Raw genomic sequence first — 20,169 nt, forward strand, 5'->3', positions numbered from 1 at the left:
TCAGGATAGTTGGGGATATCCAGCCTAAGCATAGTATCTGAGATGAGTATGAAGTTTCATCTCTCCACTTCTCAGAAGTATGATAAAACTATAAAAGGGATAGGAAATCAGCTACAAAATGGATAAACTCAAAATGTAACTCTGTTTGTTTGTTAAAAGTGTGAAGAATCAAACTTTTTATCAGAATATAAAATAAAGGCTCTGTGTTAATTTGCAAGCTGTCAGAATGCAATACATCTGAATTGAAATGGCTTTTATAAAGGGAACTTAATAAGTTACAAATTTACAGTTCTAAGCCCATAACAATGTCCAAACTAAGGCATCCGGGCATACCTTAATTCAAAGAAGACCGATAGGTCTAGAGCATCTCTGTCAGCTAGAAAGTCACGTGGCTGGCATCTGCTGGTTCCTGGCTCCTGGGCTCCATTGTTTTCAGCCTCTGTTCCTGTAGGGATTCCTCACTTTTCTTCTCTGGGGCTGGCTTTCATCTCTTGGCTTCACTTGCCTCTCTCCAGGTTCTGGCTTGCTTAACATCTCATGACAATGTCTGCTGGGCTCCAGGTACCTCCAAATATTCATGTCTCTGTTCTCTACGTCTTGGCATGTGTCAGCTCTGCTCTGGGGTTTCTGTCGGCTCTGTCATTTCTGAGGTTTCTCCAAAATGTTTCCCCTTTTAAAGACTCTAGTAAACTAACCAAGACCCACCTGGAATGGGTAGAGCTACATCTCCATCTAATCAAAAGATCACACCAAGAAGTGGACGTGCCATAGCTCTGTGGAGATGATGTAGTCAAAGTTTCCAATCCACAGTATTGAATCAGCATTAAAGGAAATGGCTGCTCCCACAAGACTGGATCAGGATTAAAGCATAGCTTTTCTGGGGTATTTAATACTTTCAAACCAGCACACTCTTTGAGCCCTGGAAGGAACTGGGGAGTAATAACCAATAACCCCAAGAGAAGAGAAAACCTTTGTTTGGCAAAAGGTAGTGTTTCAGGACCATGGACAAGGGCATATGGTCTCGTCCATGCTTCATTCTTAAACATTCTACTGATGTTATGCCTATGATGCACAGGTACCCCTTTAAGTAAAATGTACCCCCAAATAATGTCTTGCTACTTTGTCCCTGCTTCTGTATTGATCTTTGACAGTGAAAAACAAGTGCAAGAACAATCTATGCAGCCGGGGTGAATGCCTTGTTACTCAAAATCCTCCCTACTACCGCTGTGCCTGTAAACATCCTTACACGGGTCCAGACTGCTCCAAAGGTGAGTAGTGGAGGACCCTTCTATGCTAGGATTTCTCTGCCCTAGCCTGCGCCTGAGGTATCTGCATCCTACTATGTAAAAGTCCAAATGCAGTAGATGTTTCCATGGCATCTATGATGACCCATTTAATTAGGACGTTTTAAAAGCCTAGATCCCTGGCCCTGAGAAATGAATGATCTCTCTCCCTACCAACCCAAAAAGAATCATCTTGAAACCCACTTCCTCCAGGAGAAGGGCCCTGGTCTTTTTTTTTTGCATGGGCAGGTACCGGGAATTGAACCCGGGCTCTGGCATGGCAGGAAAGAATTCTGCCTGCTGAGCCACAGTCGCACCACCCCCTGGTCTATTTTTGAAATAGACTGTGGAGGGGACTTAATATAAATTGGGCTACTGCTATGAATCAAGCACTTTCCAGGAGAGATTTACAGTCTCGCTCACATTCTCCAAACAACACTTACAGTAAGAGCTTTACAGATGGAGAATCTGAAGTTTAGAGATCTTAACAACTTGTTCAGTGTCAAACAGCTAGCAAGGGGACGCCCTAGTTTCAACCTCGCTTGGACTGTCCCTAATTTCCTGCTCAGTCCATGCCTCCCATTATTCTGTACTGAGTGACCCATCTACCTTTCTGGCATAATCTACACCCATGTTGCTTCATCCTTGCTTGCTTATATTCCTAAGGCTCACTAGAGCATGGTGGGTCTGCATTTCCCTTTTGGTGACCCATTCTTTGTGATTGGATGGATACCAGAAGAGGACACCCAATATATCTCCTTGTCATCTCAGATATACCTGAGCCTTCTGAAGAGGCTTCCTGGCCCTACTTCCTATGTTCACAGCGGTTCCTGTTTGCAGACCAAACCCATGCCAACATGGTGGTACCTGCTCCCGGAATAAGCGGCGATCCAAATTTACCTGTAACTGTCCTGGCCAATACAAGGGGAAGTTCTGTGAAATAGGTATGGATTTCTGCCACCCCTTTATTAGAAACTCGGTGCTGCAAATGAAGTTTTTATAATTCTTTTCTGATTAGGTTTTAGTTGCCAAAATGTGATTCAAGTCAAATTTCCCAAACTTCATTAGTGCCTCAACCTTCCAACCTTAGAGCATAGGTATATGTGATTCTGTGTAAGTTAAATAATAAACTGAGATGTAGTGCAGGGCAAATTAAACTCACCTGACCACCTTGGGCCTCAATCCAGCTCCTACCAGTTCTCGCGGAACTTCCCTCCATATGTCATATTTTTAGACCTGGGTTGAAAGTGAAACATTCAAGCCCCTTTCTTTCTGGGATTTGTGGTGAAATCTCAGGGTGGTAAAAATCCACTTGATACACCCACCAAGTCCTTTTCTTGAGCAACATGCCAGTTGCTATCAGTTCTCACATCCCTGACTGCTCTCTCCAAGGTTCTGATGACTGCTATGTTGGAGATGGCTACTCTTACCGAGGGAAAGTGAGTAAGACAGTCAACCAGCACTCATGCCTTTACTGGAACTCCCACCTGCTCTTGAAGGAGAAATACAACATGTTTATGGAGGATGCTGAGTCCCATGGGATTGGGGAGCATAACTTCTGCAGGTAAAATTACCTTCTTCCTAATGCTCAGTCCTGGCTTCTTGTCAGCATATGAGTTTGTTAAAACCTTGCACCCAGTTTTCCTGGGCCAGCTCAGAAATTTTGGGCTTGATCATAAAAATAATCATCCTTCTTTCTATGAGGATTGTGCTACTCAGAATAGGCTACATTATGCTACTCCAACCCCCAAGACTCAATGGCTTAAGTACACCAAAGATTATTTTCACTAATGATGTATGTATCATGTGGGTTAATGGAGAGTTGCTGCTCAAAGACACAGGGAGGGAAAGCAGAGGCTGAAAAATGGATCATGATCCATATTTCATTGGTCAGAGATTATCAAATGGTCCTACATAACTTCAACAGAGAAGCATAGAGAAGAAATGGAACAGTCTCTGCCACCAGGATATTCAGCCATTCCCCAATAATAATACCATTTCTCACTGGTGATGGCTGTAGTTAATATCTTCCTCATTTGCTACTTTCAAACACTCTATTGGCTTCCTCCACTGCCCTCTGACTAACCAAGGCCAAGAACATACATTATTTATATTTAAGGGACAGAGGCTCTTTGCATGGCTTTGAACTTATGCCATTGGACAAGAGAATTTCCCTTGCACAAAACAGAAATTACCTTTCCCTTTCACTCACCTTGAGCTGTCCCCTTAATGGAACTTTTTTCAGAATGATCCCCTGTCAATCTTTCTCATAAGATTCTCATGCATGGCATTTGGGGGTTCTGGCAGAGGAAACCTACTCTCACCATGTTTCTGTGGCCATTTCTCTTTCCTGGCAAAGGACACACTTCAACAGCAATCTCATTTTTTTTCCTACAAATTATTTATGTCCCATGGATCTGGCACAAGGCTTGTGAGCTACTTCCTGGTAATTGGAGCTCTCCTTGAAAAGTTAAGGCTTTGCTGAAAAACTATGACCACCTTATATCTCAGGGTTGCTAACCTGTTGGATTCAAATGAAAATGTGTTTCCCAGGAAGAGTGCAAGAGCTTGGTCCTTTAATGAAATCCAATGAATTCACCTAGATTTGACCTTGTTTTTTTTTTTTTAGAAATCCAGATGGAGACAAAAAGCCCTGGTGTTTCATTAAACTGAACAATGCAAAGGTGAAATGGGAGTACTGTGATGTCTCTGCCTGCCCAGCCTTAGGTAAGACTGTGGCTGTCTGGAGCCCCAGGTGGTAAGGAGGTTGCAGATTCAGACAGATGTTCTTGACACCTTGTACTTTGCCAATTCCCATCCCAGTAGCAACCCAATTGTGCAATTCCTCTGCACCCCTTACAGAAAGTCAAGCAGGCCAGAATACTTTTGTAAACTCAGACCATATAGTCTAACATAAATTTATGCTTTCTGACTGCAGGCCAGTGCATTCAGCAAATATTTATTCACCATTTGCCATGTACCAGGCTCTAGGCCAGGCCCCAAGTGTACAATGGTGAACAAACATTAGCTAGGACTCCATAGACACTAAAGATACAATATGGTCTGAAATCTAGCCTCACAATCTTCCTGCCAGGCTTCCCTGGCCCATCTCTCTATCCATATCTGGGATGATACACCCACCCTGGCCAAAGGGATTACCTACCTGAGCTTACCTCATTTCTGTGTTTTGCTCTTTATGATCCCTTTTGCATTAATACTATGTATTAGTCTAGCTGCTAATATATCAACTGTACTATGGGTTAGATTAACAATAGGAATATATTGCCTCAGTTTGAGAGGCTAGAAGGATTGCTTCCTCCTGGGGTCAGTATCTTCTAGCTAGTCATCAATCTTTGAGGGTTCCCTGGCTTTTCTGTCACATGGCCATACACATGGCAGCATCTTTTCCTTTCTCTTCCAGCTTACATTGACCACCAGCTTCTTGCTTCTTCTGTGGCTTCTCTTTCTGCATCCAATTTCCTTTGCTTAGAAAGACTTCAGGCGTATTGGATTAAAGCTCACCCTCACTCTGCTTGGCACACCTTAACTAATTACACTTTCTAATGGCCTACTTACATGTGGGTTCACACCCATAGGACCATGGGACATAAACATGCCCTTTGGGGGGGAAATGATTCATTCCCCAAAATACCCCATCCCATGTCCTCTCCTGCCCTTATACTACCATTCTTTGACACCCAAGTCAAATATAGCCTCCTCCAGAAAGTCCTTTCTGATATCCCAAGGGAAATATTATCTCTCCCTCCTTACAAATCCCATGGAAGGGAGCATCACCCATACAGCAGGTGCCACTCTTTCCTTTATATCTCAGTTATCTGTGGAAACATTTCTGCTCTCCTACTCCATTTCATCTGAATATTTTCCCCAATACACCTAAAAGGCACCCCAAATATGCATGTGGGTCAATTAATATCGGATTAAATTCCCAGTGGTGGAATTTTCTGTTTACAAATACATCTGTGTATGTGTATACTGTCAATCCTAGGAGTAACACACTTTGAAATAAGAAGGAAAAATCAGCATCTTCATCACTAACTCTTTAGACTTCTTTGTATTCATCAATCTATTCTACACATATGAATTGTGCACCCACTGCATGCCACCCTGTGTTCACCAGTGCAGTTGCTCAGCTCTGGACACTTACTGAGCTGCTCAACCTGGAGTCATCCCTCTGCCTAGGTCCTTCTAAGGGTGAGTAGCTGTAGTTTGTCTTGATTGTGTCCTACAGATATTGCTGACCCAGAGGGAAGCCCCACAGAGCCCCTGACCAAGCTTCTGGGGTTTGACTCCTGTGGAAGGACTGAGACAGCAGAAAGGAAGATCAAGAAGATCTATGGAGGCTTTAAGAGCACAGCGGGCAAGCACCCATGGCAGGCATCCCTACAGACTACACAGCCACTGACCGTCTCCATGCCCCATGGGCACTTCTGCGGGGGGGCACTGATCCATCCCTGCTGGGTGCTCACTGCTGCCCACTGCACTGAGTAGGTACCCACTGGGAGCAGAGGCCAGGGTCTCCCCTTTCCATATGAGCAACATCTTGGAATCCCTTGCAGGACTAGGGAGCCTGGTATAGCCAAGGGCCAAAGAGTGGTTCCTTAAACAAGATTAAAAAACAGCTCCCAAGTCTAGAAGGCTTACCAAGGGCATTGTATGTATTAGGACATTTAATCCTCAGAATTATCTTCAGGAAGGCAAGCAGAGGGTTGGCTGGGATTTTTATCTGGTTTGTTAACTGTGGTATCCCAGTGTCTAGGGGTCTTGGCACACAGAGAGTGCTCAGGAAATATATGATGAGTGAAAGAAGCTATTATTATCTTCACCTAAAAAATGGGAACCCTGAGTGCTGGGAAGGTTTGGCACATAGTCTAAAGTCACATGAAAAGCATGGGACATCTATCTGCTTCCTTAATCTCTTCAGTCCTGCCCTGAACAGAAAAAAAAATAGCATGCTCCACCCAGTCTGATGCCAGCACCTATGAGTTTCCTGGGCCAGGTGTCTTCTGGCCAGGTCTCCTGTGTGTCTCAGAGAAGCAAGAACCTTCTGGGATGCATGAAGAATCACCACCTCCTCAGAGTTTTCTAAATTCTTAGTCAGAGCTGATTCCATGAAATCCAAATTTTGTAGGTGACCTTGAAGGTTTTCCAGTTCACCCCATCATTAAACAATTTCTCCTGGGATTCTAGGAACATGTCCCAGAATCTCCAGCAGAGATCAATCATGTAATCATTAGCACCTACCAATAGCTTTTAGATTTGTTCATGAGGTCAATCAGCTTTTCCTCAGCCAGGCCCAGGGGGAATAAGAGGGCTCCTTGGAAAAGCAGGACAAAAATGACAATGTACATTTGGAGACTGGTCCCCTTAATAAAGCAGTTCCCTTACATTATCTTATTTGGGCCACAGATTCCACAGGCAAGGAGATGATTATAGATGAGGATGCTGAGGATGCAGAAGGCCCAGTGATTTGCCAAAAGCCACACAGCTACCAGGAGCAATACCCAGGCTTGGCTTCAGTCTCAGAAGTTCCAGGGTCATTTCCTGACCATCTTTTCCCACCCCCCTTGCAGGATAAAAGCCAAACATCTAAAAGTGGTTCTAGGGGATCAGGACCTGATGAAGACGGAATTCCATGAGCAGAGCTTCGGGGTAGAGAAAATATTCAAGTACAGCCACTATAATGAAAGAGATGAGATTCCTCACAATGATATTGGCAAGTCTCCTGTAGCACGGGTCTCCCACGGTCCTGTCCCGGGTGGGTCTCTCTACCAAGGGGAGGCTGAAGTTTGTTTTCTTAGGAGTTCCTCTTGATCCTTTGGTTCCCTCGTAGACCTCGTGAAGTAAAGAACTTATTCCAGAATTTTTGAGTTTTTAAAAGTGTGTGCTAGAGAGGTTTATTGTGTCCAGAACCTCAATTTTCTCTAACACACAATCTAAATCAACCAGTGTGGACAGCTTATTTAAAAACTCAAACTCATGGAGCCCAGAATGGGAATAATTCCTTGTAACTCCATATAGCCTAATGTAATATCCAGATACATCCCAGACCATGATGGGCCAATAATTAAAAGGATTGGTAGAGTCCCTTAAGGGAATGAAGAAATAAATACAGAACTATTAAACTTTTCCATATGGGAAACCCCGGGTACCCTCTCAAACATTGGGGACTCCCAAGATAATAGGCCAAGCCCTTGATTTTGAGGCTTGCCCTTATGAAACTTATTTCTGTAGTGGAGAAGCTAAGAGTTACAATACGGTTATAATAAGCTATATATCTATAATGCAGCCTAAGAGCTGCTTCCAGAAAACCTCTTTTGTCGTTCAAAAGTGGCCTCTCTCTCTCTCCAAACTGAGCTTTGCAAGGAAAATCATTACCCACCCCACTAGGTGGAACATGACATTCGGGGGAAAGTCTCTCTGACAATGTAGGACATGACTCTCAGGGATGAGTCTGGCCCTGGCACCATGGGATCAAACTGCCTTCCTGACCAAAAGGGTGAAAAGAAGTGCAAGAAAAAGGCATCAGTGACTAAGAGAGATCAAATAGAGTTGACAAGCTATTCTGGAGGCTACTCTTATGCAAGCTTCAGCTAGATATTGCTAATTGCCATAGTTTGCTAAACCCCAACCAACATCACTCCTGCTAACTCTTAAGAACATCTAGGGCTCTGAGACTCTATAAAAACTTCATGCACTAAGTTTACTTTCCTGGAATCTATAAATTCCAGAAGGTTCCCAGGCTAGATAAATCCTAAAACCCAGAGGGAACACCCTCACCAAGATTATCAACTAATTACATCCCCCTATCCTTTACTGTTGACACCCTTTCTCAACATGAAAAAAGTCAGAATGGCATTGTCCAAAGATCTTTATAGATTGGGAAAAAGATCAAAGGAGAAGGAGGAGTTATAACAGAAAAAATAGGATTTAACAAATGAGCATGACTGCTGAATCATTATATTGCTATTTCTTTTAGCCCCCAGTGTTTTGGAGCAGCTAGAAAGAAAAATTTGAAATAGTGGAATGGTAACCCATAACAAACTCTGAAATCTGTTCTGTACCTACTTGTTGAAGTGTGCTTTGAAAATTATTGCTTTTCCTTTCTTTTCTTTGTATATATATTTCACAATAAAAAAAGCATTTTTAAAAAAGTGTGTGCTAGCACCAGGGATAAATGGGCACAGGTTCTTAAACTGAGAGGGAGAGATGCTCAGAAGATTGCATTGTAGAAAGAGCTCAGCTTTGATTCCCAGATCTGCCACTTACCAGTTATGCTGACCTCCCTGAGCCTCATTTCCCTCTTGTATAAAATCAGGATGCTGACATATAACTCTCAGTTTTCTATGTGTTAAATGGCACGGTTTGCAGGTGGACACACCTGAGCTACTGGCTGCTCAGTTCTGTAAACTATTTTCCCATTCAAGAGACCTCTTTATCTCTCTTCTTCCTCAATAGATTTTTTTCTCTCCTCTTGACTCTGTTTTTAAAGATGGATTGGAAATTATTTCAAACTCTATTATTATTTCTTGATATTACTCTCAGCCTGAAGTGTTACTCTTCCCCAGGTGAAAAGTAAAGAAATGAAATGACCGGAGAAAGTCATTCAAGCATTGGGGGATGGGGTTTTGCTATGTTCACCTTCCAATCAAGCTGAAGCTCATGCTTTTACGAAAGAGGTGACATCGACCACCCATTTCCTCTTTCTCTTGCCTCATTCAGCTTTGCTTAAATTAAAGCCGGTAGATGGTCACTGTGCTCTGGAGTCCAAATATGTGAAGACCGTATGTTTGCCTGATGGTTCTTTTCGCTCTGGGACTGAGTGCCACATCTCCGGATGGGGTATTACAGAGACAGGTAAGTCTGGCCATGCATTCTTCAGAGGGACAGGTGAGTTACATCAAGCAGGGAAGAAAGGGCCAAATTCAACCACCTTTCTGAACTTGAAATGAGTTTTACATGCAACACGTATTATCAAAAAAGTGTGCCTCACCGTTTAAACTCTAATTTACATCTTACTACCTCCAAGGAGTCTCCCACGATCTCCAAATCTGTCTCCGCCCCTTACCAGTAGATTTTTTTTTTACCTTTATCAAGCATGATCCTGTTTTTGTGGAGACCTGTCTCCTGACCTAGGCTTGGAGAGTGAATTGGAAAGAACATGAATTTTGGAGTCAGACAGAGTTGCAGTAGATTCCTGACTGTCTCTTGGGCAGATGAGTTTTTAGCTACCCAATAACCATACTTACCTCCTAGATTTGGGATCATGATCACAGGAGATGACAGAATTCATTACAGATATTCATTAAATCAGCCCCTAGGGGCAGAGGTCAGGTCTCATTCACCCCCCTCCCATAGGCCTTTACATCGAGTTTTTCACACAAGAGGCATTCTATAAAATTTCATTAAATTGAATTATTGTTTGCTTCTGGAATTTGGTCTTACCTAAAAACAAGATTACTTTTCTCATATTTCTGAAGCATTATGTCACCCAATCCAAAGAAACTCAGGAAGGTATTTCAAGTCCTTCTCAAATACTCAAAATCTTTCTCTCTTCTCCCCAAAGCTTGCCTTTAGTAATGGAAGGCAAGAATCACTTTAAATAGGTCTGTAATCATGATGGAAGTAGAATGTAATCTTTTGGTAAAGGAAATTTCTGCTTAATTGGATTAAGGTCAACCAGAAAACCCTTTTATAGGGTTTTATAGACTGTAGTCAATCTAAACCTTTTGCTCTCTGTTCTGCTCAAGTACAGTCTGGTCAGCATAGTGATGTCTTAGATGAGAATTTTATGGTGGAAGAAGGTGAAAGAAAAAGAGTCTTTAAGCTGCCTACTCAACTGCTGGTACCCAGTCTTGTGAGATGAGGTTTCTCTGCTCATCTCCTGGGAAAAACCGTCCTTCCTGAGCTCAAAGTTGGTGGCCTTGTCATTACCACTGCTTACTCCTGATAGGAGCCTGGCTCCTCTTTTCTCTGCCCCACAGGGGAAGGGTCCCGCCAGCTCCTGGATGCCAAAGTCAAATTAATTGCCAATACGTTGTGCAACTCCCAGCAACTCTATGACCACATGATTGATGACAGCATGATTTGCGCAGGGAACCTTCAGAAGCCTGGGCAAGACACCTGCCAGGTCAGACACTCCAAAGAGCACTCAGAGGAGAGGTTTGCAGGACACTATACTGGGCACAGAGGGCCCTTAGGTTCCCAGGGTGGGAAGCAGGTAAAGACACCACCTGACATAAAACATAAGCCCTGCCGGGCAAATCAGTCCTTTGGCACATCTGAATTCACAGTGATCCAGAAGACTCAGCAGAATATAACAGCCGCCACTACACCTGCATTGTCTAATTAAATTCTCATAGCAACTTGTGGCCATTGCACAGATGCTTAGAGAGGTTTCCTTGACTGCAAGCAACTGGGTGGCAAGTGGCAGCACTGGAATTTCAGTCCAGGTCTGCTGAACACCAAAGCCTCTGCCGCTTGACTCCACTGCACTTCAGTGTAAAGATGACACTTTGAGCCCCAGTGCTGGGCAGCCTGACTGAAAATCTCAGTAAACAGAGAACTATCCAAAAGACAGTGCCTAGAAGGAGAAAGAGGAGAAGTCTAGACAATTCACACTAATATTAACTAATCATTGGGATACATGTGCGTGCATGTGTTTGTATGAGAGAGGGTGAATCAGAAAGAGAAAGAAAGAGGTTTAGCCCTAGCAAACCAAGTTTCCAAGTCCCTCTAAGTTATCTGTGGCTACAGCCAATCTACGGCATGCCCCCTAGTCCTGAACTTTCGGGAATCCCAATCAGCTGAGGCCAGTGATGACTCGGTGAAGCTGCTGGGCAGGAAGATGGGGTGGTTCCATCAACCAGTCCTAAGCAACCTAGGCCTCCGCCATGTAGTCCCTTTCTCGGCGGAGGTCCTATCACACAGCAAACACACCCCCGGGAACACCTCAACTTAGAATTTTCCTCCTGTTGTCCTCATGGACCATCCAACTATTCTGGAAAAGCCAGCAAGGAACAGTTGGATTCTAGCTCCTCCAGGGACAATCCCCACAAAGGGACCCAACAATGACTTGCCCATCTTAAGCCACCACCCCCCAACCCCGCTTTGAAATGGGAAATCATGCTCACTCTCTCCAGGGTCTGTGACTCTCCTGTGACCCTTGGTCCTTTCCCAAGAGACTATGGATAGCCACATCCTTAAAGAAGGGGACACAAGGGTAGATGCCTGATTTGCCCTAGGCCTCTGGAAGATGAGTAAGCAAAAAGATGGTTCCATTCCTAGGTAACTCAAGGGTTTTACTTGCAGGCTTTGAAACAGAGAGCTGGGGGTTTGAAACTTGGCTCTGCCTCACACTTATAACCTTTATCAAATCACTGAAGTAATTCTGCAATTGAAGTACTTCTCCAATCTCAGGCATCTAATCTATAAAATGGAAATAACGAACCCACAAGATCATAGGGTTGTGACTAAGATTAAGAGATGACTCATAAAAGAACAACTCTCAGCTGCAGTACTTGTGGTAGTAAGTGCCCCGTGGCTCTTCTCCTCCCTTTACTCCCCATCATCATCCACAACTTTGAGTTTTGCTGTGAACCAGTCATTGCCTAATGTGCTTTACAGACATTGTCATAAGACCCCTGGGGGGGGGGGGTCCTGTTGCTACCCAGAGTTTGCAGTTTGTGACACTGAGGCCGGAGGTCATGTGGCCAACAAGCAGAAGAGGCCGGTTTGGGACCCCAACAGTCTAATGCCCGCAGGGGTCTGTGAACATCCAGGCCACACTGCCTCTAAGTCCCTGTCCTCCTGACCCTGTGTGTGCCCTGCTGGCCCTAGCAGGCTCTGTTGCAGAAGTGTGGGCCCCCCAGCTCGGGTGCCAGAATGGGAAAGTCAAGGCCCATGAGAACTCACAACTGCATCAGGAGGTAGGGGCGTGAGGACCGTGGATGTTGGCTGCTGGGGCCGCAGCCCTGTGGTTTCTGTGCCAACCCCTTGCTGACTCAGGGATGTCAGACCATATTTATTTCTCTCCTATCACAGCCTTGAACCCTTGGAGGCTTAGGAAGAGCCTGGTCACTGCTTTCTAGAGAACCCATTGCAGGCTAGCTGATGATTTCATTCCCTCACACTATGGCATCCCCTCGCGGGTGGGATGGGGAGACTCTCCAAATGTTTTCTTATTCACAAGGCCAAACTCATGCCACCTCTTCCTTTAGGGTGACTCCGGAGGCCCTCTGACCTGTGAGAAGGATGGCACTTCTTATGTCTACGGGATAGTGAGCTGGGGCCTCGAGTGTGGAAAGAAGCCAGGGGTCTACACCCAGGTTACCAAGTTCCTGAGTTGGATCACAGCCACCATCCAAAGTGAGGCTGACTTCTAAGGTGGTGCTTCCCAAACCGCAAAGCCCATCCTCCTTCGCAGCCAGACCAGAAGAGGCTTCATGGACAGAACAGACACCCCTTAGCGCCTCCAGGAAGCCTCTCAGTGAGAGTTCTGGAAATCTAAACAGAGACGGCTGCTGCCCAGGCTGGGCTTCCTACACGAGCATTTCCAGCACTTCACAGGCTCCCACCGCCTCTCGGGCAACCCAAGAAATGATGGAATCAACTTGAAATATATTATGTTTGCTTCCCTTCCAACACCTGCTTCTTCTAGACAGTGTTCACGGAGACTGGCTCAAGCTCAGACATGTGCAAGCACAGGAAAATAGAATGCTCGGGAACAGTGCGAGTCACCTTACATCTTTATTCCTCTTCCCAGAGATACCAAGAACTCAACAAAACGAGCCATCTACTGTCAGGATTTAGAGAGGACCCAAACCACAACATTCTCTATTCACTTTTGGAGGGTTACTACTTTAATAAAGGCAGATTAGGGATGGATGGTCGGATGTGCTATTTTTTCAACTCGCCCAAACTGAAGCCATGTAAAGCTGGTCTCTGTCGTGCAATCTTCCTCTCCAGCTTCTCTCCTGGGAGTCTTGTGGGGACGGTGCTCACTCACAGCAGCAGAGCCTTCCTCCTCTTGACATGCAGAATCTCAGAGGCATCTGGGTTCACATCCCCCCTCTGATTATTTCCAGTCTCCACAGCCTCTGGCCCCCCCTGCAGAAATCAAACATCCTCCCTGAGTTAAAAGGAAGGCTGCCCTCCCTGTTCTCACAAATGCCTCGGGGGCATTCAAAATATTCACTCTCCCCTTTCCTTTTACCTCCTTCCCTCCCGGCCCCCAAAAAAGGATCCTCAAGGCAAGAGTGAGAAAGAAGCAAAGCCAATCTCTCAGTGTCCATGTGGCATCTTTTCTCTGAACTAAGTAGGGTTCAAAACCTAAATGGTTGTAGCTAGCGAGTCCCTGACCCTTTCCGCAAATGTAACGAGCAAGCAGTCATCACAGCCTTGGCTGCCCTCGCCCTGGATTGATGTAGCCTTGGTAGGTTTGTCTCTGCAGAACTAACACCTGGGACTTCAGAGCAAACTCTGCAGGAAGTTTAACCCATATGTCATCCACCCGGTCATCTCAGACCCAGGAAATTAGGCACCTTGCTTGAGCGATATTTCACGCTTCTTTGGAGCCAGCTGACCTTTGGCCAAAAATAAACTTTGAAAAGAAACGAGTTGCCTTTCCCCGTGGCCTCACAAGCCATTTTGGTTGGGTTTGCAGCTTGTTACTCACATAAGCTCCCTGGAGACCCAGGCCCCGTGCGTTGGCCAGTTCTGCAGCCCGCCGAGCCATTTCCACTTTGTAGGAGCCCGGAGGGGTCCAGCCAACACCTCTAGTCAGGTTCAAACCTGATCTGTACTTGACCTTGGGGGAAAGAGAAAGGCAAAAGGAATACGTCAGCCAGGTATAGCGGTGGTTTGGCCGCTGAGTGGACAGGATATAAAAGGGAGCTGTGAGATGGAGGACAGGCTGTTGTCAGTAAAGCCAGGACAAGGGGGACATATTCATCTTAAGTAAAGGTTCCTGGGGTCAAGGACCCACTGTGCTATGAGCGGGGCCAGCAGCTTGTTGTCTCTTGTATCTCTGCATTCCATTCATGGGAGCTGCAACAGGGGTGGAGGGTGGGGTGGGTTTCTAGGGTGGGAAGGAACCTGGCCAAGGTGTTAGGAGACCTGGTTCATGTCTAAGCTCCTACCTTAACTTGCTCTGTACCCTTGGGGAGGTCACTTCCCTATTCTGGGCATCAATTTCCTCTCAGGAAAAGTGCAAGGGCTGGATTAGGTAACTACTGTGATCCCTTAGAAACAGTAGAACATAGCAATCAAGAGCCTGGGCTCGCACATCAAATCAAATGGAGTCCACATTGCAGCACAGCCACTTATTTGCTGTGTGAGGCGAACCTCTGTGAGTCTCAGCTTTCACATCTGTAGAATGGGGTGTAAGGGCTTTGTGCACAGTGCTTGTTAAGCAATTTGGCGCTTAGCATGGCCCACAAGAGGGACATCTGCCCTGAAATGTTAGGTGTCTTGGGTTCTATCTCAGCCTGGCTCCACCCAGAAGTAATATGGAGTGTGGGATTGCAACAATCCTTATGCAGAGGCACCCGGGGGATGCGCTCACATCACTCTGCAGCTGGTGGGCCTTTCGTGCATGCTTCAGGCCCAGCTGCTCCGGGTCGCAGGTGGGCTGGGGCAGTGGCTGTCTGTAGTGCACATCGCTGGCCAGCTGCTGGCTCCTCTTGGCATGGAGGAAGCCGGGCTGGTCCACACGGCTGTGGAACCGGGACCTACTCTTGGCAAAGTCCTTCTTATATTCGTTGTCACTCTGGAGTTTGCCAACATTGAGAAAATGCCTCATCTTTGGGTCATCTTGGATGCTGCGGTATCCGATCTGTAGGCCCCGGTCCCGCAGGAAGGCCTCTTTGTACCGGAACTGTAGGTCAAAGGAGAACAGGTTGGTCACGGATGTCCACCTCCCCTCCTGGGCTAGCCTGGCTGGTGGGGCCAGCCCAAGGGATTCTCAGCAGGAAGATCAACAGCAGTTAAGGGCACAGATTTGGGGCTCAAATGGTATCTAGGATCTGCAGCCCAGTTCTACCACCTTTTAGCTGTGTGACCTTGGGCCAGTTACTTAGTCTCTCCAAGCCTTAAGTTTCCCAATCTGATAAAATGGGAGAATGAATTTGTACCCCACGGGGATGCTGAGAACACTCAGCAGTTGGTGGCTCGGTTTAGTGTCTGATGCAGATTTGTGCCCTCTGAATTGTAGCATCTAGTATCATTGCTGTTGAAATATACCAACAGGAAAAGAAATGTATTCATCTTCCTTTGGTTTCTTCCCTAGCTTTCAGGAAGCTTGTCCCGTACTCCTAAAACTATCTGTAGTAAAGGACCATTTTTCTTTTTTTTTCTTTTCATTTCCAAACCATCAAAGACCAATCTGTGGTCCTACTTCACATGGCTAGTATATGGTAGAACCACATGACTTTGACCACACCCAAACTGCCTTCTACCCTTATAACAAGACTGGGGCACCCATCACACATTTGGATGTCACAATGTCAAATTATGAAAAATGTTTCTAAACGCGTGCTCTAAATTTCTGTCCAATCTCATTAGAAGCACCCATCGGTTGACGATGTCTTCCATTTTGATAATGAGAGTGGCCATGTTTTGAATACCTGCTATGTGCCAGAACCTCTGTACTATTTTGTTTTCATCCCTACATCAATCCTAGGAGACAAATATTAGGTCCTTATTTCACAGATGTAGAAATTTGAGTGCAGAGAGTTTAAGCAACTTACCAAGACCACACAGCCAGTTTCTAAGTGACTGAGCCAGGATCTGAGCTCACATTATTCTCGGCAAAAGTACAATTTCTTTCTACCCTGCATAGCATAGTTCAGCTTAAAGAAGTTCCTTGGTTGCAAATCAACAAACCAATCACAAGTTCATTGATTTCTAGGCACACATATATCAACTTTTAAGTTTGCTTCTTTAAATATAATGTTTCCCAATCACAAATTTCTGGCTAAGATCCTAGAAAATGAGGCCTATTTTTTCTTTCACTGAACTATATATTCAGTGTTGGTGCAGAGAGAGAGACAATCTTGATGGGGTCCTGATAGTTTGCCTTCTAACAGAACTGGGAAAACAATAGCAAAACTTTTCAGTGATAGAGAGGACAGAGTGGCCGGCGGGGGTGGAGGGGGGCAGGTCTTACATCGCTGGCAATTTCTCTGGATGCACGGGCAGTCTGGAATGGGATGGCATCCAACCTGAAGTCATAACCTCCAGCCCGGGTCTGTTCCCAAGAATTTCTGTAGACTTTCTAGATTGGGAAAGCAAAGCAGTGAGTAAGAAGGGAGTGATTGCTACACTGTCTTGTATGCTTTGTGTTCTCAACAGAATTTCTTAAACACATGCCCTCTGCCTTGTTGATTCCCAGGATGGCCAAGTCAATGGCTCCGTGTCCATTCTGAAGACCCTCTTCATTCCAGAATGGATGAGGCTGGCTATGCAAGCTTTCTCTGAACCCCAGCATGAGCATTAGGCCCTGCAACTATGGCCTATGGGGCTGGCTCATTTGCTATGCCCTGTTGTATCAAGCAAAACACCCCATGCACACACTCCTGCCCGTCTTTGCAGTCACCTTTATCACCCCAGGTTTGCAGCTTGTAGATGCCAGAACTCAAAGTTTGAGAGTCCTGTTTCTTCCCACATACTGAAAATCCTGTTTCATGGGTCCTGGCTCCCCGACCCCAACGTGACTTTGAGGCCAGGCCCCACAAAATCACTCCAAGCGTGCCAGTCTCCTAGGCATCCCAGGTGCCTGCCCTAAGGGAAGAGCCTTTGTCTGAGTTAAATTTATTGTCAAAACTTGCCAAGTACCTGATCCATGTATTTCATATCTCCCTCTTTCATTTTTTCCCCTTTTCAAGTTGTTCTCACACACCCTCTGGGAGTCTGTAATCATATCCTCTTTGTCCTCAGGAAGATCCATAGCACTGATAGAGGCATCAAAATTGTTCAGCCCTTCAGGTAGGTAATAAATTTTTTTCGAGATAAGGGAATGCTCCATAAAAGGAATCATCCCAGTGGAGGGCTGTCCTTTATTCATTTGCAGAATGAGGAGAGAGCAGGAGAGCACAGCTAGACCACATCACCAGCAGATGACAACACGATGGCCCCCAGGCGATGCCCACCACTCATCATTCTGCATGCTATGGCAGCTCAGAGACCCTTAGGAACCTTATTTTTGTCACTTGGAAGTGAAGGTCAAGGCAGGGGCTTCTGTTCTTCAAGAGAGTTGTTGGTGGTGGTGGGGTGATTAGTCAAAGGAGAAGTGGCAGGTGAAAGGCAAAGTGCCTCACCCCACCTCCATCCTGGGCCTTGAATGGCAGGGGACCAGGGAGTGCTTGAGCCAAGATAATGGACCTCATCATTTTTATTTATTGCTGTCCATCATCACCTTCACCTTCATCATCGTCTCCAACTGCAACATCCACCACTACAAACCATGACCCAAATACCTATTACATTCAAGGCCCTAGAGCTACAGAAGCAACAATCGCTGGGTCAATCACCTAACTGATAGATCACCAACCAGCAGGGGGCAAATAATTATATTTACTGGGTCACTGTTAAGTTTAGCAACCAGGATCGAAAGATACGTAAAAGGAAGGAACATTTGGATAATGACAAAACACACTTTGCTTTTAAGCATCGGGCTTCCTGTTTTGGTGGGCCAGCAAATATGAGAGTAGAAAATAGAGTGAAAACCTCCCTGCAAAGGAGTCTTCCTGATAACAGCCTCCACACCATGCCTGGGCTAGGTAATGACACCAAGATTTACATGATCAGCCATCTCCAACATTGCCCCACTTTGGCCTCCAAGATAACCCCAGCTTTGGAGTCTCTATCAGGGTCAATTGCAGTGTGTGGCCCAACTTGGGGTTCTCCCCATTGTGCTGCCTTTTACCTGGTCATTTCTCCCTGTATACTATTTGCTTGACTGTGATCACTTCCTCCCAGATTTTTTTTTTTTTCATTCTGTTGAGGTTTTTACATTGCCACTGGGAGTCTTTAGATTCCGTAGGCTCTTTGATTTGGAACCCTGGGCATCCCTCTTCTTGATCACAGTGGGCACAGTTTTGTCCTCATCCTCACACATTAGAGTCATTTGATTTTTAGTTATTTCGGCTGCCTTGTACATCTCAATGTCTTTCTTTGCCTGGGAAGGTCAGTTTCCCTCCACATCTTCCACACAGAGCACTTGATCCAATTGTGCACATTCTACACGCCCCCAAAGAAGTGCTCTTTCAAAAGAGGTTCATGAGTTCTCCATATCCGCATACCCTGGTGGCTAATTTCAGCTCCGGGACTCTGCAGACTGGCATCCCCTGTGAGAGGAGTGATGCTTCTGGCAACAGCCTGGGGTGGCTGTCCTCCTTAAACCAGGCCCTGGATGGACTGGTGGTTTTATCCCAGTTTCCAGGGCGGTGGGCCTCCAATCGCTCCTCTGATAGAGGACTTGTGGAAGCCTTGCCTTCCCCATCCTTGAAGCATTAATGAGACCGATGTTTTGTCCAAGTTCTGCTGAGGGGGTGGCCCTGCTTTACCAGATGGTGGGCAGCCCACCGGAGGTGCTGTTCTAAAATTATCCCTCTCGCATCCCTCAAAAGCATCAAATGGTCATAATAACTCATATTTACAAAGCACCATTGCATTCACCACGTGGGATCCCACAGGGCTTTACAAATGCAACAAACTAATACACACGCTAACTAGAAGGCGCCTCTCACCAACCCCTGTGAGGCAGCCACCTCTGGGGTGAACAGTAGCAGCTGTTGATCTGCACGGAGCCCCAGGACACAATGGCCAGGCCAGGGAGGGAAGAATGGCTGGACTCTGGGAGGCCCATGCTGCCCCAGGCAGACACACTAGCCTGTGTTATTTTGATCTGACAGCGTCTTTTGATTCCGCCGCCTCGCTACCTGTTATCCAAGGATCACAGCTTAGCCGGCTGAGCTGCCGCCTATTCTATTACAACCAGGGGCCTCCAACCCCTGCTAACAACAAGCCTGGGTTGAGGAAACAGCTTCCCAGTTATGCATGCAAAGGGCACACGTCCAAGAGAAACAAAAGTGGTGGAGGCCACAGCCCCAAACACAAAAGAGGGAGCTGCATTGGGACCCTATGAGCTTCAATTGCCACATCTTTCCACCCTGTGGGGCGAGATACCACTGCTCTGGCTCCAAAGTTAAGCTCCTCTGAATGGCTAAGGAGTGAGATCCAGAAAACAGAACAGGTGTCTACACCTGCTGGAGCTGGGACCACTTCCCTGACCATAACCCAGCACATGACAGAGGTCTTTGAGGCCATGCCCAGAGTCAGAATTTTTGAGCTGGAAGGAGCCACAGGCATCATTTAACCCAGCCATTTCAGAGCTGAGGATGCCAAGGAGCAGCCGCACATGCAGAGCATCTCATCTCAGTCCAGTGGGCTTTCTCTTCCAAGTCCTCCTTCCTAGGACTTTTTAAAATAAATCAGATCCAGTTGGGGGGTTGCAGAGAATTTTACAACTTCTGCACACACCCCACAAACCACCAGTTTACTTACATCACTCAGATGAAGTGCATTGAGGCGGGCTCTGGCGAAATCTGGGTGGTCAGGGATCAGGGTGTATCTATGCAGGGATTCCGCATCTCCTGCCCGGTACAGGCGCTGCAGGTGAGACAGACTCGCGGTAAATGGAGAACCACACTTGTTGGAATGAAACAGTATAGACATCACAGGTGATTTCCTTTCCCGCGCCTCCCGCTCAAGTCCCCACTGGACAGAGCAGAGCCTAGCCGGCCCTGTGGGCCAAGGGCATCCTTCCAGAACCTGCTGATTGTATGGTCAGGACCAGGCGGCGTGACTG

The 20,169-nt window shown here is 46.1% G+C and overlaps 2 protein-coding genes across 8 annotated transcripts in view; one reads left to right on the forward strand and one right to left on the reverse strand.

The window, feature by feature from the left end:
- HABP2 (hyaluronan binding protein 2) overlaps positions 1–13,391 on the forward strand; it is a 34,824-nt gene extending 21,433 nt beyond the window's left edge. Inside the window, exons 5-13 of the mRNA XM_077126079.1 lie at positions 1,152–1,268; positions 2,108–2,227; positions 2,676–2,847; positions 3,913–4,010; positions 5,533–5,788; positions 6,875–7,017; positions 9,024–9,158; positions 10,286–10,431; positions 12,521–13,391. Of these exons, the coding sequence (XP_076982194.1) occupies positions 1,152–1,268; positions 2,108–2,227; positions 2,676–2,847; positions 3,913–4,010; positions 5,533–5,788; positions 6,875–7,017; positions 9,024–9,158; positions 10,286–10,431; positions 12,521–12,685 (1,352 nt within the window). The 3' untranslated portion in view covers positions 12,686–13,391. The remainder of the gene's footprint in view (positions 1–1,151; positions 1,269–2,107; positions 2,228–2,675; positions 2,848–3,912; positions 4,011–5,532; positions 5,789–6,874; positions 7,018–9,023; positions 9,159–10,285; positions 10,432–12,520) is intronic.
- Positions 13,037–20,169, reverse strand: part of NRAP (nebulin related anchoring protein) — a 79,791-nt gene continuing 72,658 nt past the window's right edge. For all 7 annotated transcript variants that reach the window (XM_077126074.1, XM_077126073.1, XM_077126078.1 and 4 more), the window contains 5 exons: positions 19,866–19,970; positions 16,468–16,575; positions 14,866–15,177; positions 13,978–14,109; positions 13,037–13,409 (listed from right to left, as the gene is read on the reverse strand). In XM_077126074.1, coding sequence (XP_076982189.1) covers positions 13,305–13,409; positions 13,978–14,109; positions 14,866–15,177; positions 16,468–16,575; positions 19,866–19,970 — 762 coding nt within the window. In that variant the 3' untranslated portion in view covers positions 13,037–13,304. The remainder of the gene's footprint in view (positions 13,410–13,977; positions 14,110–14,865; positions 15,178–16,467; positions 16,576–19,865; positions 19,971–20,169) is intronic.

This window comes from Tamandua tetradactyla, chromosome 13 (assembly GCF_023851605.1).
Source record: "Tamandua tetradactyla isolate mTamTet1 chromosome 13, mTamTet1.pri, whole genome shotgun sequence".
Taxonomy (NCBI): domain Eukaryota; kingdom Metazoa; phylum Chordata; class Mammalia; order Pilosa; family Myrmecophagidae; genus Tamandua; species Tamandua tetradactyla.